The sequence below is a fragment of the Zootermopsis nevadensis genome, unplaced genomic scaffold (assembly GCF_977971745.1).
Source record: "Zootermopsis nevadensis isolate Lab colony 2312 unplaced genomic scaffold, Znev_1.0 Znev_ptg000027l, whole genome shotgun sequence".
Taxonomy (NCBI): Eukaryota; Metazoa; Arthropoda; class Insecta; order Blattodea; family Termopsidae; genus Zootermopsis; species Zootermopsis nevadensis.
In genome coordinates this window covers 2,451,818-2,470,037 of record NW_028259159.1, presented here as the reverse complement: position 1 = coordinate 2,470,037, position 18,220 = coordinate 2,451,818, and the positions used below count along the sequence as shown (strand labels likewise).

The following is an 18,220-nucleotide window of genomic DNA, read 5'->3' as shown; positions in this document are numbered from 1 at the left end:
CACATAAGCTTGTATCGCGTGGTGCTTAAGCTCCAGTTACAACTTTGCCTTCATCCGTAATTAGCATGGAGAGACTTAGAAGGTCCACGAATAGACCCAGGATAGCCAGTCTAGGCCGGAATTTGAAGTGGTCGACTCCCGAACTGGAGTCAGGTGCGTTACAGCCGTGCACGCCACTGGGGCAATGCCGATTATGATTATAATGATGATGTACGAAAGAACATCTATCCTTCAATGAAATGCAATCCTGCCGACTGGACAACACGAGTAAACTTGCTTGTGCCAGTGTCCCGAAAACCTGCAGTCGTTACCCAATAGTCACCGAACTAGAGCCAAAAATAAACCCTCCACAGTCATAAAGTGTACACAAAGCAGCAAAACTTGCCTCGGGAAGCTTCGATGGGAACAAGAGTAGGAACAAAAATATATATGAAACGCACAGTTGGCCAAGAACTTCCTGCGCCTCTGACGTCACATGACGAAGAGCTAAAGCAGTTTTGTGTTGAATGCCCCCCACCCCCCGAAATAGATAGCGACACTTTCCAAAAATTACCCTTCCCCCTCTCAACCTATTTTCTCATAGCCCTCACAGAAGCTGGGTGCAGTCAGTTGGGTTTCTGTTAGTGTGGAGACCATACAGTGTTTGTGTTGCCGTGACAACCATCTCATTGCTGCAGAAAGGTAGGTGATCCTTCACACTGAGGATAACAATGTCTAATCCTCATCCTTCTCTTCTACCGATTACTTCTTAAGGTACCAAAAACTGGACCTTCCATTTCTTCCTTCACCTCGCCATCGGGCATTTCCATTACGCTTATATTAAAAAATGTTAGAGTAATATTAAAATGAATCTCAGTAAATTATGACGTATAAACCAGATTCAGTTGGCTCAGAACAGGGTCCCGTGGCGGATTCCTCTGAACATGAGAGATCTTGATTTCATAAAAGGCAGATTTAGATTTGAATACGAAAACTTAGTTAAACTGGACCAGGATAAGGTCAGATAGCGAGCTTCTGTTACGACGGGTTCTAGCAGGAAACATCTCATCTATGAGCTGCTCAGGAAAACTCGTTTGGTGTAAACATTCTCTTCAATTGAAGTTTGAAGAGGCAAATTTTACAAAACAAATCTATTTTTCAAGTGATAATCCATTAATTACCTTAATTGGTTGTTATAAGATGATAAAGAACCACGGCGCCTCTGCCAGACGTTCCATAAAATCGACTTCCAAAAATCACTAGAAATCCAAGCCCGAAACACATTACTGCCCCTATCCGTTTATTCACAGATACTTATCCACCCACCCGGTCACCCATCTACCTAAAAGGTGACTATTTCTTCACTTGCTTTCCTTCTTTCCTTGTGTTTCGTTACTTTCCTTTCCTATTCTCTTGCTTTTTTATTTCATTACAGAAATCCAGCCAAGTTTGGCGCTCACCCGCTATTAGCATATGGCATAACCCAGCTTCGCAGTGCCATTCTATTTTAAACCAGTGTTGAATAGGCATAATGGCGCATAACTCTCATATGTCAGGCTCCTATAATCCAAGATACAGATTCCAATATTATCTGAAAAGTAAATGAGTGGATATATATTTTCAAATTCAATGTAGCACATGACATTACGCAATGATTACGAACCTAATACTTGGGGAGGGGCTGTATTTATAACATCAATAGCGAATATAGGCTTTTTACTTCTAATACAAGTTGAATACAAATTATTAAAAAATTTACGTGAAACGAAAATCCTACTTTTCACCGACAGAGTAAACTTCATAGCTATATGCCCTCTGACCCAACATATTTACAATGGCCCCGTTGCTACAAAAGGCAGTTTTCTGCAATTCCCCCTTCTCCAAATGTGTATATATTAGCTCTAGGAGTTAGCACAACTGATTTTCTTTAGTGGTTCCGCAACTACACTACGTTTCAAGAATATCGCTGAGGATTGGCTAATATCTTTCCACGTTGCACAATATGACTTGCAATGCTATGGGGGAAAAATTAGTTACAAAAATATTAAAACCAGTTACTTCTTTAAAAAGTTTGTGAATAATTAGTTATTTTCTAATCTTTTCATGAATTACATTTCAGGCCAATATAACACAACAGTTGTACTTATGAGGAGCTTCTTCCCCTGTAGTAAGATTAATCAACGCACAGCAGGCCTATGTGCTTTTGTGAAAGAATTTCACAAATTTCGTACGGCATCTCGTACGACCTGAAACTCGTATCCCTTTCTGTAGCCAGAGGTAACTTTTTTCACCGGCAAATCTCAAAGGTTGGGGAATCACTCTAGCCGAGCCACGCCTCACTGAATATGTTTTAGTGTCAGCTAATCTCATACTTTAATCATAGTTTGTCACCTTGTACACTAGAGCATGTGCAGTCTAATTTAATTCTTTTAATTGTTATTTTATGGCAGAAAGGGCGTAACTAACCAGCGCCATTGTAGTACTTCACAGCTGACGTCATGTAAGTTGCTATTCTCTTTGGCATGTTGCCTCGTTTTCCTTCAAAACTTGACAAACATTCTTTAAAATTAGACCTCATTCCCTTGTTAGAAGTATGTTTTAAAGCTGGTTTTACGGGCATGTGTGTGAATGTTTCTTCAATCCTTTAACTTTCAACTGACCGTTACAACGGATGCACGATCAAACAGTCTAACAGAAAAAGAATGTTTGGCAGTAAATATTAATTACTCATTCAAATACAATAATGGCTTTCCGACTTTCCTCGTATGAGAAACATAATCAGATACGGTAACAAAATGTTCTCAGGCAAGCTCTATCGCCATTAATCAACGTGAAAGCTTCAAGCCACAAATATACACATTTTCTTAAAATTTGGCATGAATATCGTGCCATTGCGACTTTCCGATTTGAATAGCAGTTTTACTTTTGTCAACATGGCGGTTTTGCGAACTTAGGAGACAGACGCAATGTCAACTATATGTTAAGTTTTGTGTGATTATATATAATTAAAAGGTATATAATTTCATCACTGTTTGCGAGTTCTTTTAACTTTCGAGCTTGTTACAAGACTGGAGCGGTGAACTACAGAAAACTCACGACTTGCGGCCCAGGAACTTTGCCAATAATGTAGAGCAGTAGAGTCAATCAATAAACATATTGAACACGCAGAGAAGATAGACTAAAATCCCGGAGTAAAAACGCGAAACTGGAGGTCAGGTATCTCAAAAGGTCTTGAAGGCCGCCTCCTACCGTAATCTTGGCAAGAAACTGCAAATACTACGCACTTGGCGAAAATGTGCAAGGAAGATCCTCTGGACCCGAGTTCATGTTGCAGCAGCCAATTACACAGCTGTCTGCTTCGGCTTCGGACTGATAAACTGTTAACAGGTGGGGTCATACAGTGCATTTTTGAACCAATGCAAAATACATCACAGCTGAACCGAAAATTTATTAACAGAAAATAATCCTCACGGTCAAGACAACCCGGTGTCAAACTGTTGTTTCCATCGACTTCTTAAATGTCCTTTTCTATTCATCCTATAGCTATAAAAGCTCCCATGCCATCATCGGCAACATGTCTTCAGCCATTCAACCTACAGTATGTTTCCAGCTCAAAAACACAAAATGAATGTTCAACGTCTTCGAATTTTCTGTTACCAGTCCCAAAAAGTCTATAAAAATCTCTTGTGCTGCTCCCCTCCCAAGAGTTGGGTATGGAAATATAGCTTTGCTGCAATGTATGCTGTATCTCTAGTTTAACCAATAATTTCAAACATGAGTAGGCCTATTTCTAAATATTACTGCACCGAAATGTATGTACTTACATTTACGATGGTTGCCTTTTATTTTATTTCTACTGTCATATGGGCTTATTAAATTTCCTGAACAATATCCTCACGGCCATACACAGTGCTTAGAATAATATTTGGACTAATCGCGTTGCAGGGACAAAACACCCTTCGTATTAATGCGACCAGACGAGGGTTTGTCAACCCACGACCCGCCGAAGTCTTCTGTGCGGCCCGGCAACATTTTTGCAACACTTTAAACTGACCTCATTTATAAGCCGGCGGCAAACATATAAGAAAGGGTTAATGTGGCCCAAGATCTCAAAATGTTCAAGAACCCATGATATAGAGTCTAAACAGAGTTTCCAAATCTGGAGGTCGAGATAATCTGTGGGGTGGACATTTATTAACTGACGATATTTTAAAATGCAAATAAACTGACTGGCTAGCAGACAAATTAACCAAATCGAAAACAAACAAAAATTCCTCATATAACCGGTAGTTATTAAATATACGACACACTTCCTGTTCCTGTGGAAACCGGAGGTTTATCATCGCCATCCACACGAAAATATCCTCAGTCAGTTCAATCCACTTTGTGCTATTAGATGTTTAAAACACAGAAGTTATAACTCGCGAATCTTAATATAAAATCACAAAATTTCCTTCACTACTTGTCCCTTCCTCTTCCTCTGGATACCCACATGATCAGCATTACTGCTACGTTAAACGTATTTTACAAATACTTTCTCTTGTCAATGGAAAGGACGATTCGTCAACTGTACACTCCGACTATGCTTTTGGAATACACTACAGTAACAGTTACATACACTGAGGTTGTTTGGGAACAGGATGTCAAGGATATGAGAAAGGAAACTGAGGGTACATATTGAGGAGCTACATAATTTGCACTTTTCACTAATTAGGAACATAAAATGAAGAATGAGATGGGTTGGGCATGCAGAACGCATGGAAGATATGAGAAATCATTCAAAATTTCATTCGAAAAACCTGCCGGGGAAAACTTGACAGACCTAAGCATAGATGGGAGGAAACAAAACTCAGGATAGTGTCCTGTAAACACTGTAATGAACTTCCAAATCCCACAGAACATACTCCATGAAAATGGTTAAGCTTCAATGAAAACAATGGTATTTCCTCATTTCTCTGTATTTTTGCATGAAAGACGTTGAATGAAATTTTCGCATGGAAGCCCAATGCATTCCTTTAGAAACTGGGAGGCAAAAGGCCAGCTTTGTGTTTACGATTAAGCTAATAATAATCCACAGCTGCAAGCCCAACCTTGCAACTGCACCTTAACACCACCACACTAACCCATCAACATAGTAAATGTAGAAATTAATGCTGTGACAACCTAAATGCCTAACATATCAAGTCTCATAGTGATTAGGTAAGTGAGTAGGCACTTAAAGATAGACACACATGACAAAACATGGTTCCAGTCGTCTGTCAGTCAGTTGTAGTACTCGCTGGTGCAACAGCTGTACAGAATAACGTAGCAGAATTTAAATGTAATTTGTATCTTCCTACCCAATGGATTAATATGACAATGGCTTGGTTATAAATATACATGAACTGAAGTCCAAATTTACAAATGTATATTAACTTTATGTCCACAGGCCTCCAGTTTTCATCCATCAAATGCCGGCAATTAACCCAGGAGACGCTGCCTCCAATGGGCCCCAGCAACAACAAAGGACAACATTTAGACCTCCATGGGTCAAGGAGGGTCCTGAGCCCCTCCCCCTACCAACAGCACCATGGACTCTAGCTCGTACACGGCAAAGAGGTAAGAATCAATACAGAAAGAAAATGAGGTCAAACATGGCTACATAAATCTGAGATGAGGTTTTAAAGTGACGAAGTTTCACAGATTGAAAGTTGCAATGTTATTCCAGAAAATTTGTTTTGGTGCCCTTAAATACTGGTGGATATTGGAGATTTTCTTGTGTAGACAACCCCCTCTGCTGATTGAGGTCTTAGTCTGTGAACAGGCAATACGAAGCCTGAACAGGCGGATAAATGACACTGACTGTTATAGTAGAATTTTTGTGATTTTTTCAGTCACTTCAAGAAATGCTTAAAGTATTCCCAGATTACTTCTTTTCAAGTTTTACCCTGTGAATCGGAGGTTCGTAACCTTTTTCACCTTTACTTATCACCTTATGAAGGAAAATTTACTTAAACTTGGAAATTTATTAAAAATTCTACAAACAGTTTGCATATTATTCAATAATATTCTTTAAACATTTGCTGATTTGTTATTTTTCCTCTATAGCCATGAAAAAACTTGAAAAACAATTTAACTGTAACCTGGGAATAAACAGGCTACTAAGAATGCTTGATCTTACCTTCACAGCACCTGAAGCTCAGGAGGCAGTTCCTGTAAAGACCACCCTGAAGCCCGTGTCACGTAAGAACTCCACAGCTACAAGCAACAATGCAGCAGCAGCAGACAATTCCAGCAACAGCAGTGGATCATCAGGGGCAGCCAACAATGAGCTCCCACCTGTCAGGAAGACCAGCAAGATCACCATAATACCATCTAGGTAAGTATATCCCTCACTTACCAAGTACAAATCAATGAAAGCAGTATAATTGTGGTCACAGTTCAGTACATTCATTAACACTCCAGGAGTAGGATAATGGATGAGTCCAGGGAAGAGAAGATGTGGTTTCACTTCCACGAACTTTCGGAAAACAAAAAATATGTTTAAAAATTGAAATTCTAGCTTAAGATCACAATACAGCACAGATCCATTTTCACAGTGTAATTAATGACATAAGCCACAGAGAATATTTTATATATCAAACAGCATAAAACTAAATGTTGTCAAAAACTTAAACCAAATCAAATAACTTCAGGGCTTCTCAACAAAACATACAAAACCTAAAGAAAACTTATATAGGGTAGCATGTGATATAACGCATACAGAGTCGCATGAGTCTTTCAGGTAATGAGAAGTACAATACATGTATTATAATAAATACTAAATAAAAAATATATAAAAAAGACAATTTACAAAGATAAATATTTAATATCAGATGCACCATTAAAACAAAAACACCTTTTTTAATTTATAAAATGTGTATTTGTAAATATACTTTCAAGTTTATATCACTTAACTTTTGCCAAACCAATAACATTTTATGGATAAAGTTACAAAAAAATTAATGTGATAAATAATTTACGGCATACATAAATTTGTTTTCACCAAGAGCCATATTTGAGAAATTTAATGAAACATGCCTTTGTATATTTCAGTTCACCTAACAGCTATAAAGACAAGAGAACAAAAACCCTTCACACTTTGCTTACTTAAATTCTTGTTACTTTTTAATGTGTTCACCTATTTCAACTGTGATTTTTGTTATCCTTTGTATTTCTTGTCGTGTCTTTCTTGCTTTCTGTTCCTACACCTAAGATATTTATGACATTTGTAAATAAACCCAGCTATTCCAGTGTAGGTTATGTCTGCTCATGTCCTTTAGCAGCTCTTCATGTGTTCCTCATCTGCCAGGAATATGTCATCCCTCAGCTGTTGATCCATTGTTTTATATCCAAAGAGATACCAAAAATGTAATGATTATCATTAGTTTCCTATAAACTTTTCAGACCTCTGGGAGATGGAGCAATTCCCAAAGAAAATGGTCATGATGCTTCCAACACAGCTACTACCAACTCAAAACCAACCAGCTCTAAGAAACAACAGGATGCAACAGAAACAAGATCAAGGTCATCAAAGTCTCAGGCATCACAAGTTAAAGAAATTCCTATTGAAATCAAGAGTACAACCAAACCTAAGCAGGAAGAACAGAAACAAAAAAGCAGCAACAAACTGGAAGTAGATCAAAAATTAAAAAGTGGTAACAAACAGCAAGAAGAACAGAAACAAAAGAGCAATAACAAACTACAAGAGGAACCAAAACAAAACAACAAAGTGGAATCCAAACCACCTGAACCACCTGCACCACCCATGCCACCACCACCCATGCCAGGACTAGGTATGTACAGGACAACAGCTATCCAAATTATCTTTGACAGTAAGAAAAGCAACAAAACCTCAACCCCAGGTGTTTGGGTTTGCGTAGGCAGTTGTGCCTCTTATGGCTACTGGAGACTCTGCTTAACCCAGTCTCACTACATCTTAAGTAATTATTACAGTAAAAATATGTAAAACAATTAAGATAAAGCACGAGAACTCACAAACACTGACAAAGAAAACACTGAATATTTTGGCTATAAGGTGGAATTTTGTATGTACAAGACAATTATGATGTATTTGTTCTTTCATAAAACCTATTTGTTTCACATTCAAATGCATGAAATAAGAAGGAAGGAAATAAGCTCTTCACCAGAAGACTATAAGACTACATATCAGTGTCATTACAATCCAAAAGAACATGAACCACATTTTCACCACTATGAGAATCTCACTTCACTCCAGTACATGCAAAAAGTAACTGTGAGATACCTACTACAAGGCCTATACAGCCTCATCGGTATGAAATTCAAGGCACACTCAGGGTCCAGCCTAAAAGGTTGAAAGAATAACTGACAGAAACATGAGTCAGTTTGGACACCTACAATTAAGCTGAACAAGTTTTTTGCACACCATGGTGGTCATAACCTAAATGATGTAGATACTAGTGTTATTCAAAGATGTGACTCACACAGCCAGAAATTTGGCTGCCATCACCTCCTAGTTACATAGGGTTACCGGGATGTTATTGAGACAGCCACTCAGGGGCATACAAACTTTCGCATTATTATATTTTGACAAAAAGTGTTTAGATCAATTCAAATTATGATTGATTAAAGCCTTGTTACTTTGTATTAAATAACTGCCGCCAAAAAATATAATATGTCTACATGTATAAACATTTACATTTGTCATTCCTGCATTCAGTTTTAATTGTGATGTTGTGTCTCATCTTTCAAAGTACTGAATAGATTTTGATAATACAGTAATGGGGATCTATACCAAAGTTCTTGTCCACCCATGTTGATGATCACCATCTTAACCCTGCATCATCATAAGTTATATGGAACAATTACACAGCCTCCCAAAAAAGCATAAATACAAATACACAATAAATCCTCCTCCACATTCTCCAATCCTTCCGCAGTCATAAAATATGCAGACTGGTGGTCAAAAAGTAAAATCATGATTTGGCCTCAAATAAATATGCACAAGTTATGTGTACAGTGCTTTATATATATATATATATATATATATATATATATATATATATATATATATATATATATATATATAGACACTTCCCAAGAAAGCAGATACATTGTAATACTATAATTTTAATAACATTTAAATTATACACCAAATTGTAATGAAGCATAATGGCATGACTTTGATAATACATTTCATGAAGACATACAAATACATGACGATAATTTTAAGACTCCTTTTCTTACTGAGAGAAGGAATGTCAAACCCAAATAACCAGACATAAACAAATGTTATTTGAGATTTCAGGCTTTCTATGTTGTCTTCTGGGTCATGTGTAGTCTTGTAGGTGATTACCAACATTTTGAAAAAAACCATTGCCTCAATCTTCAGGGTGGAAGATAAAGGCAATATATTCCTCCAACACCACTCACAAGACAAGAAGTGTCATAACACAAAAGATCACATTTTAAATCAATGTTACTGTTGAATTTAATCATGATAAATAACATGGTCTTCTACAACAACTGAACACAGACACAAACTAGCTAGCAGTTAGCTTAACTGCAGTCCCAACATCTCCAATAAGTTGGATTCCCCTGGGCTTTGTACAAGACAGAGACACTTTTGAACAGGGATACCTTGGCTCCCTGCCAGATCATCATGATCTCTATGATCCAGAAATACCCTGTCAACCCATTCCATCTCATTCCCTAGCAGCAAATGCACACAAGAAGTCAAACATTGGATCAAAGCCAAGCTCTTGCAGAAAATACAGCTAAAATAGTGGCCACTCATGCCAAAAACATGGGGGTGTGAAAAAAAAATCATCATTTTTCAGAGATTCCACTGAAATGATACTCCAAAATTGTAAATAAGATTAAAATATCGAATAAGTGAGTTCATTTGAAATAAAAGTAAGAGAGGGCCAATGCTGCAGGGAAATGGGAAAGGAAAGGAGTATATTAACAATTTTTACATTAAAAAGGTAAATATCAGATTTTATTAAAATCTGTTCACAAAGAATGCAATTAATACAGGATATTTATCCATACATTTCCCATTGCCTAAGACAATGAAGCATGCCAGTTATCTCATGTTAAGGGAAGAACACAAATTGAGGGTGTTTGAAAACAGGGTGCTTTGGAGAATATTTGCACCAAGGAGAAACAAAGTAATGAGAGGCAAGAGGAAACCGCAAAATAAAGAGTTTCATAATTTGTACTCTTCACCAAATATTATTAAAATAGCATGATCAAATCAAAAATGATGAGATAGGTGGAGCATTAAGCATGTATAGGGGCAATAAAAAATGCATGCAAAATTTTGGTTGGAAAGCCTGAGTGGAAGACACCACTCAAAAGACCAATGTGTATATAGTAGGATGATATCAAGATGGATCTTTGGGAAATAGGTTTGGAGTGCGTGGATTTGATTTATATGGTTCAGGACAGTAACAATGAATACATACACACAGATGATTACCTGTGTTTAAAAGGGATCCTAACAACTGAACTCACATAATGTCATATAGAAAGGTATATGAAAAATACAAATAAAAAAGACAATGGAAATAATGAGTTTTCTATATTGTTTTCTGAACAACAAATGTTTTATGTAACAGATATAACACCAATGTCTGAAAGCAAAGTTGAAAAACTGGAGACGCTAAGGAGTCGACCCAGGAAACGCCCTGATTGGGGTGCTATGATGAAGGAAGTGGAGTCAGGTAGCCGAAGGCTCAAACATGTCCAAAGCAATGACAGAAGCAGTCCACTCCTGCCTAAAGTCAAAGTCAAGGATAGGGTAAGCAAATATAAATAACTACAGTTAAGACAATAAATAATGTATTGCAGTTTTCTGTCTTATTAACAGGCATGCTTCCAAATTTTAGGTTTTGAACTGGTTGTACATCAGTAAATTTTCTAATAATATTCTTGAACATCAACACATAATCCAATTTAATAGATGAATTGTGTGCTTTTTACATATGTTAGATAACAACTGGATTATAATGGCTCAGTGCATCAAGATGTGTATAGTTCAAAAACACTGTGTTAACTTAACAATTTAACTGAATATGGAATGCCCCAGAAACTTGTTAGGTAAAAATTAAAATGTTTATGCACAAGTTCATACAAGTAAACAACTGTCTGGTGCATTTTCAAATCACAATGAGATGCTTTATTATTACTGCATTTCAATTTTGTTTCAAAATATAAAAAGAATAAGAAAATGCTAACCATTATTTACCAGACTGAATGTTTATACTGTTTATACCATATGTGATGAAGTGGTATTCCTCTTATTCAAAAGTTGAAACTGCCACTGGTTCATTATGTTACACTACTCACTCAACTGCCCCTAATTTTATCTACATAAGGTACACATGTGCTTCTAGTTTTCCTGACCTGCTGTAGTCAATATAAAATATATTTTCCACTTCAAAATTCTCAGAGTATATTCATGAGAAACCATGTAATTCCCATCTCACCTACATACATTGTACTTCAGAAGAAATTATTTTACTATCAAAGGATTAAAACCAGGATAAATTTAACATAATTTGGTACAAAATTTAACTGATGCATCATAATCATGTTTTCAACATTGCAGTTTATGTATGAATCAGAAAAACCCAACGTCCACAACCAACTACTCAAGGAGATCCAGTCAGGAATAAATCTCAAGAGGGTTCAAACAAATGACAGGAGCAGACCACAACTTGATGGTAAGTGCTCACCATAAACTAATTTTCTTTTATTTTTTTAACATAATTTAGCACCGCCAGTCTAACACTAAGGACTACCATCAATATGGGTCCCATACCCAAAACTGCTTACTGCCAAAAGGTTGAGAACCAAAACAGTTATCATTTTGCCATCCAAAAGTTTGCATTTTATTTTTACTGGAGTTCTACCAGATGAGAAAACTGATCTTACAAATGGGTAGGTGATTTTATGAACAAAATAATTTCCTTTATGTGTGACAGACAGATGTACTGATAACACATAAGGGAAGGAGAGCAATAACTTATAACAGATTTAGTTTCTAGTATGGGTGAGAAACTAACCGTAAGGGAAGAACAAATATTTACAGTATTGAAGAACAAGGTATCCACAGGAATATTTGGATCTGCATGCAATGATGAACTTCATTATTTGTAATCTGTACCAAATATTATTAGGATGATCAAATCAAGGAGAATTAAATGGGTGGAGCATGAAGCACCAATGGGGAGAAATGAGAAATGTATATACAATTTTAGTCAGAAGAAATGAAGGGAAAAAGACTATTTAGAAGACCTGTATGTAGAAGGGAGAATAGGGTATAAGGGTATGTACTGGATTAATCTTGCTCAGGATAAGGATCAGTGGCAGAAGACTGTGAACACTCTAATTAACATCTGGGTCCCATAAAAAGTAGAAAATATTTCAATGAGGACTCTACTCCATGGAGTTAGTCTCCAGTCTACTTGACGAACACTAAAAATCAGAGAAGGTATTATTTTATGGCCTCAAGTGAATAGATAAGATCTCAAAAAACACAAACAGAATATGGGCATAAATCTTCAGTGCTACTTTAAAAGGCAAACTACACTGCCTCTAACCACATTTAAATGTAAAAGGTCAAAGATTCACACTGGTGGGTTAGCTCTTTGGCCTTTTACTATGCTCATGAATCATTGAAACATACTCATTAGCATTAACTGATTCCATGGAACAGAGTTGTTCTTGAGAGAAGGTAGCAGTCACTCAGATATACAAGAAACACATCACCTTTTGTGGAACCTGAAGGTCCATTACTGTGTTCACAAGAGTCTGCCACTGCATCCTAACTCAAGCCACATGAATTCAATAAACATCCCATTTATTTAAAGATCACTGAGTTATTAAATGGGTTAAATGTTTTTAATTCATCAAGTATACTTCTTCAGTATCAAAATGATGGAAGAATGATAGAATATACCTCTTTATATGAACATGCTTACCATATCTGAAAAATATTCTCTCAAATTTCACATTTAACAAAGATTCTCTTAGATTTCACACCCAACAAAGAAATTATGATGTAAGATAAAGAACTTAGGCACACAATACTTAAAGCATACACTAACATACCGTATCTACCTGCAGGCCTTCGCAAGTTCCGTCGCCAGATGACAATAGAGGAGCAAATCCAGAAAGCAGAGACTGAAGAGAATGAAGTAGAGCCTGATGAACTGGATGATATTGACAAAGTGCGGGATGATCTTCAATCAACAAAACAGATGCTTGCACTTGAATTGAGGAACAAGGAGGCCATGGAGCGAGAGAATAAGAAGCTTCTGGTAAAACTGCCAAAACACATCTAGTTTGCATTCAGGAGACCAGGGTTTCAAACTATACTAATCAGATTACTGGGCTTTATCCCTTTGGGATGTACTGTGGAATCCTGAAATAGATGACAATGAATTTCTTACCAGTCCTTAATACAGCACCATTCACATATCTCAAGATCACCAAACTGGGCAAGTTAACCAAGCCACAATTGAATCTTGGTTTATCTAATTATACTTTTCAACTGCTTTAAGTTATTTAGTGCCGAAGGTAGGATGATTTGTGATTTATGCATTAGAAAAGATATGAAAGGAAGCAGTCACAGCATATTGTATTTATCAACTGTGCACTGCATCTTAATGCACATATCACCTGAGTGTGCTTTCCATTAGTATACCATTAAACTGTTAACCCTCGAGTTAAAGTCTGGCCAGCAGCCCTGTATTTCATGAGATTAAATTACCTTCTCCTGTACAATAAAGGTTACAGTATTATTCAAGCCTCTGCCTGTAAGGACTGAGGAAAACCATAAAAGCCTCGGGCAAGTTTTAGTGATTCTGGTATTGGTAGTTACTCAGCCAGCCTTAGAACAAAATGCATTCACACATAGTCCTACAGCATTTTTTATTCAAGAATTTTTATACATGCCCCTCCCCCAATCCCCATTACCCACCCATGGTGAATAAACAAGCAGATTTCTGGAGTCCTACATATATATATGAATTTCCTTTTATTGTACCTAATTCTTTTATTTTTAAGAAGAAGAGATCAAATAAAGGAAGACTGACACATAACATATATGACACATTTTCCTGTTACTGTTAATGGTCTGAAATTGTATTGTTTACAGACCAGGATACTAAACCTGGAAATTGAGATAGAGAAAGAACGAGCAGCCAAAATGCAGACAGAGGAGAAGTCACCTCAGGCCAAGAGTGAGGCGGATGAACAGGTCAGATAACAGAAAAAGGATAATCTTGTTGCTGATTAATTCAATAAATGAAGTTTAGCGAATTAAATATAATCACCACACCCTTCAGTCAAATAATCAATGACACTAAATGAACATAAAACTTACAGACACTTTTAATTATAAAGATTCAAGTCTCTCATAAGATTCTTGGTACAGGAGAAACATAAACTGGAGAAGAAACTGGAGGTGGCACAGAGGTCAGCAGAAGAAATGGAGATAAAATACCATGACACGGCAGGTCAGCTAGACATGGTACGGGCAGACCTGGAAGAAGTTCTCCGCAAAAATCAGGCACTTGAAAGGAAACTACAAGTTAGTCTCCTTAACCAGGTAAACAAAAGGGATTAACATTAATTGACTGTGTGTCATAACATACATGCAGTCCAGCTGGCCATGTGTTGCAGCAGCATATTGCTAAACTGTCAACTCTGGAGTTCAGTACATCTGACAGCCTCACCTATTCCTGTAAGATAAAGGGATAACAGCTAATCTATAAAACCTCAAAGACATCATATTGCAAAGAAAAAATATTACACACATCAAAGATAATCTGAAAATAAATTATAGAATATTAAAATTTGGTCTTATCTTTCATTTTCATGCAAATTTCCATACTCTTTATTAATTATTTTTCATGTCCTACATTGTTTACCCTAGACTTATAAGGTCAACTGATATTCATTAATGCTGAACAAAAAAACTAGCACACAGCAAGTAAAAATCTGACACTGATTTTTATCAAGACACAAAAATTATATTTACCTGGAAAACAAGAAATATAGGGATATCAATGTTAATAGTGCAATATGACCCTGCTAAAATATTTTTAATATAGGTATGAAAAATGTATACAACTCATGCATATTCATTTTTATTTTTGTATTTTCAATCTGAAGAATGGAAAGTCAATTCCTTACTTTTAATAGTATTTACAAATCCTTTCTCCCTCTGTAAGACTTAAATCTAAAATGTGATCACACTGGCTCTTGAGTGATGCCACTAGCTACTTCATTAACAATACAAAAATTAACATCCTGACAGTGGTAACAAGTACTCTTCCAAACTTGGGATGTATGTTCTTTTTGTGTAATACAAATGAACTCAGTACCATTATATTCCATAACTAATTTTCTGATTCTCCTTAACTTGTGTAATAATTTTCTTTTGTAATGTGATGTCTGTGAGGTTCTATTGATTAATCTTCATACTACAAGAAAAGGAGATGAAGTCTTCATACTTTGCGGCTGTCAAGTGAAATTTTTTAGAATATCTATACCAACATGTTATTTAAAACTGAATGCAGCCTCAAAAACGTCACACTTGAGAACTTCTGTTCAAGGCGTTGACCCTGTGCAGGGAAATCTGTTGGCCTTCAAGTCCCTATTCAGCTTTTCAGAAACTTCAGCCCTTCAATTAATAATAATCCTCCAACCAGATGTAAATCAGCTGCTAATGTTGTCTGCAGGGATGCCTGAATTAATATTGTAAAGATATTTTCATATTTAGTAAGCAGTTGAGTTCAATGCAATATACTTTTTTAAAAAATCCTTTTTTTCCTTGCTACTTGCCTTTGTGCATTAACTTTCATTATAGTAATGTAAATTGTTGATAATTTTATTGTTTTTGGGCTCTATCTGTAATTGGCCATGCGGCTGTTGATGCAATTCACTAATAAAAAAGAATTGAATATCTATAACTAACTGAATTCCTAGGATAGTGAAACTATAATGCATCACTTGGTCTATAATTAAATTCTTTCATGAGCTCTAACACAGCCACCTCTTGACAAACAATTGGAAGTATCTGAAAATCTCTTCTAACATACACAGGTCAGTAAGCTAAGAAACACGGTGTCATATTGTCATCAATGTTGTAAAACTTAATTTTCATTCAAATGTTCCATTATAAAGAAAATGACAATTTGATCTCTTGAATTCTTTATATGGAAATTCATACACTGACTCATTTTTGGAAAATATTAAAGTCCTATACAAGGACTGTTGATTTTTGGAAACCAAATCCAAATTCCTTGAATTCATTATAGGCAAAGACCTCTCAGTTAACAAACAGCATGTTTACTGCAGTGGAACCCCACACATATAAAATAATCAGTGTGAAATACTAAGAGAGGCTGTTTTTATTTTAAGGATAAGGGCAGTGAGCAACCCCTAAGGAAGCAGCCATCAACTAAGAAGTTGGCAGCACCTGCTAAAGAAAGCAACAGTAACATGCAACAACAATCAAAAGATGATGATGAGGAGGAGTCAGAGTATGAAGAAGAAACGGACACAGAAACTGAGTCCTCTTCTGAGGAAGATGATGCTGAGGCACTTCAGGAGAGGAGGACAGCTCGAGAACTGAAACTGCTTGCTACAAAGCTCAAATCATTCAAAGAGAAGGAAGAAGTAACACGGAAAGAAAGGCACTCACTCCGGGATCAACTTAAGAAGCAACAAAAGGTACAAATTTACATTAACCATTTAAAAGCCCACTGGTAAACCACATGTAACTTCAACAATCAGTGCATTTATGGGTTTAGTATGATTCTCAGAGTAAAGAGATATTATTTCCCTACACAGCATTAACTAACTGATCTTAGTAATGGATATGCTTTGTGTTTTCTCTGAGGTAGGGACTAAATGTTTAAATATATTTTCATGAGATTCAGCTTTAAAGGGTTAATCACCATAATGTCAAAAAGTTGCTAGCAGAATTACTGGGGACAGACTCATAACAAATCATGATAGTTTACCCTGAAGTTATATTAATGAAAACTTAATGATCTAAAGTTTTCCATTTGGCCAGCATGTTTCCAAGGCCCATCCTGAGCATGAGTGTCATTTTATACAAGTTTAATCATCTAAAAGTTATGTTATGGTCCCTGAAAGCATGGCGTTAATACTCATGAGGTTCATCAAAATCTTTCTTGTTAGTTTAAAAATATACTGGACAGCTGTAGATAGTCTGACACAGGCAATAATTCTGTCAATTGAATGAGTGGATGGACTGATGGAAAAATAGAGATATGCAAGTCCCTGAAATTGCTTTCCCTTTCATAAAGAAAGAAACATAAAATTTTGCATTCTTTTACAATCTCACCCTATTTCCACACGATCAAACCATTCTTTCAGATTCTGAGCGAGGAGAGAAAGAAGTATAAAGTTCTTCAGAAGGAGGTAGATAAAATGGCAAATCTAATGAAGGATGATGATGAAGGAAGTGAGGAAGAAGAAGAGCCTGAGGAAAGTGAGGAATCAGAGTCAGAAAGTGAAAGTGAGGAATCAGAAGAAGAAGTAAGTGATGGTGACCTACCCCAAGATGCTCCAGCAGAAAAAAGAAAGCAAAATCTGTCTGAAAGAGGCAAAAGGCATGAGAACTGCCTGGCAGCTCTTCGCAAGGGCAACTACCTGCTAAAAGCAAATATAGATCGAATCAAAGATGACCTCTTCAAGCAGAAAGAGATGTCTCTGAGACTACAAGAAGACCTCAACTCTGTTCTTGCAGAACTTGGTTGAATAAAGCAAAATATATTCCTGAATGAACAAAATTATTGTCATGAAAATAACAAAACCATATACTTACTGCAGCTTGCCAGGGGGCATATACTGAAGACAAGTATTCTGATTAAGTATTCAAATTGGAGAAAAAATTATAATATAAACCACTACACAGGAATTTCAAACAAATCTCCAAAAGAAATGTTGTAAAATTAATAAAATATTAGTTGACAAAACTTGACATGAATAATACAAATATCTGTCACAACAGGGAAGTAAAAGTTTTACTAAGTCTTCAGTATACTTTGTACTTCATGCATAAAATAAATGTATAATGGAGAGGTCCTGTCAGTCTGTTAATGCATGACTGAACTCTGATCTCCCAAACAATGTAATGAGTTATCATATATCAGAAGTCTATATGAAAGGCTGCAAAAATTTCATTTTGGCCCAA

At 36.3% G+C, this 18,220-nt stretch overlaps 2 protein-coding genes across 4 annotated transcripts in view; one reads left to right on the top strand and one right to left on the bottom strand.

Moving 5' to 3' along the window:
* LOC110840234 (trichoplein keratin filament-binding protein) overlaps positions 1-6,280 on the bottom strand; it is a 32,082-nt gene extending 25,802 nt beyond the window's left edge. Inside the window, exon 1 of one of the 2 annotated variants that reach the window (XM_022085120.2) lies at positions 6,140-6,280. The gene's annotated coding sequence lies outside the window, so the exon portion shown is untranslated. Of the gene's footprint in view, positions 1-1,160; positions 1,468-6,139 lie in introns of those variants that run through there. The other variant, XM_022085121.2, reaches the window with a different exon arrangement.
* LOC110840232 (uncharacterized) lies at positions 539-18,110 on the top strand. Of its 2 annotated transcripts, XM_022085118.2 has the most exons (12): positions 539-681; positions 2,430-2,479; positions 5,408-5,577; positions 6,148-6,337; positions 7,405-7,793; positions 10,602-10,783; positions 11,594-11,708; positions 13,114-13,307; positions 14,147-14,248; positions 14,426-14,599; positions 16,417-16,728; positions 17,401-18,110. In XM_022085118.2, coding segments are annotated over exons 2-12 (2,214 nt in total). In that variant the 5' UTR covers positions 539-681; positions 2,430-2,477; the 3' UTR covers positions 17,785-18,110. The 2 variants fall into 2 exon arrangements, with proteins under 2 accessions (XP_021940810.1, XP_021940811.1); XM_022085119.2 differs by lacking the exon at positions 2,430-2,479 and having other exon boundaries at positions 547-681.
* The last annotated feature ends 110 nt before the right edge of the window (positions 18,111-18,220 follow it).

What these genes read in the sequence shown, in the direction of transcription:
- LOC110840232 (XM_022085118.2), top strand. An exon ending in AGCTCGTACACGGCAAAGAG is followed by an intron (nt 5,578 to 6,147) that starts GTAAGAATCAAT and finishes TTACCTTCACAG; the next exon opens with CACCTGAAGCTCAGGAGGCA. An exon ending in ATCACCATAATACCATCTAG is followed by an intron (nt 6,338 to 7,404) that starts GTAAGTATATCC and finishes TAAACTTTTCAG; the next exon opens with ACCTCTGGGAGATGGAGCAA.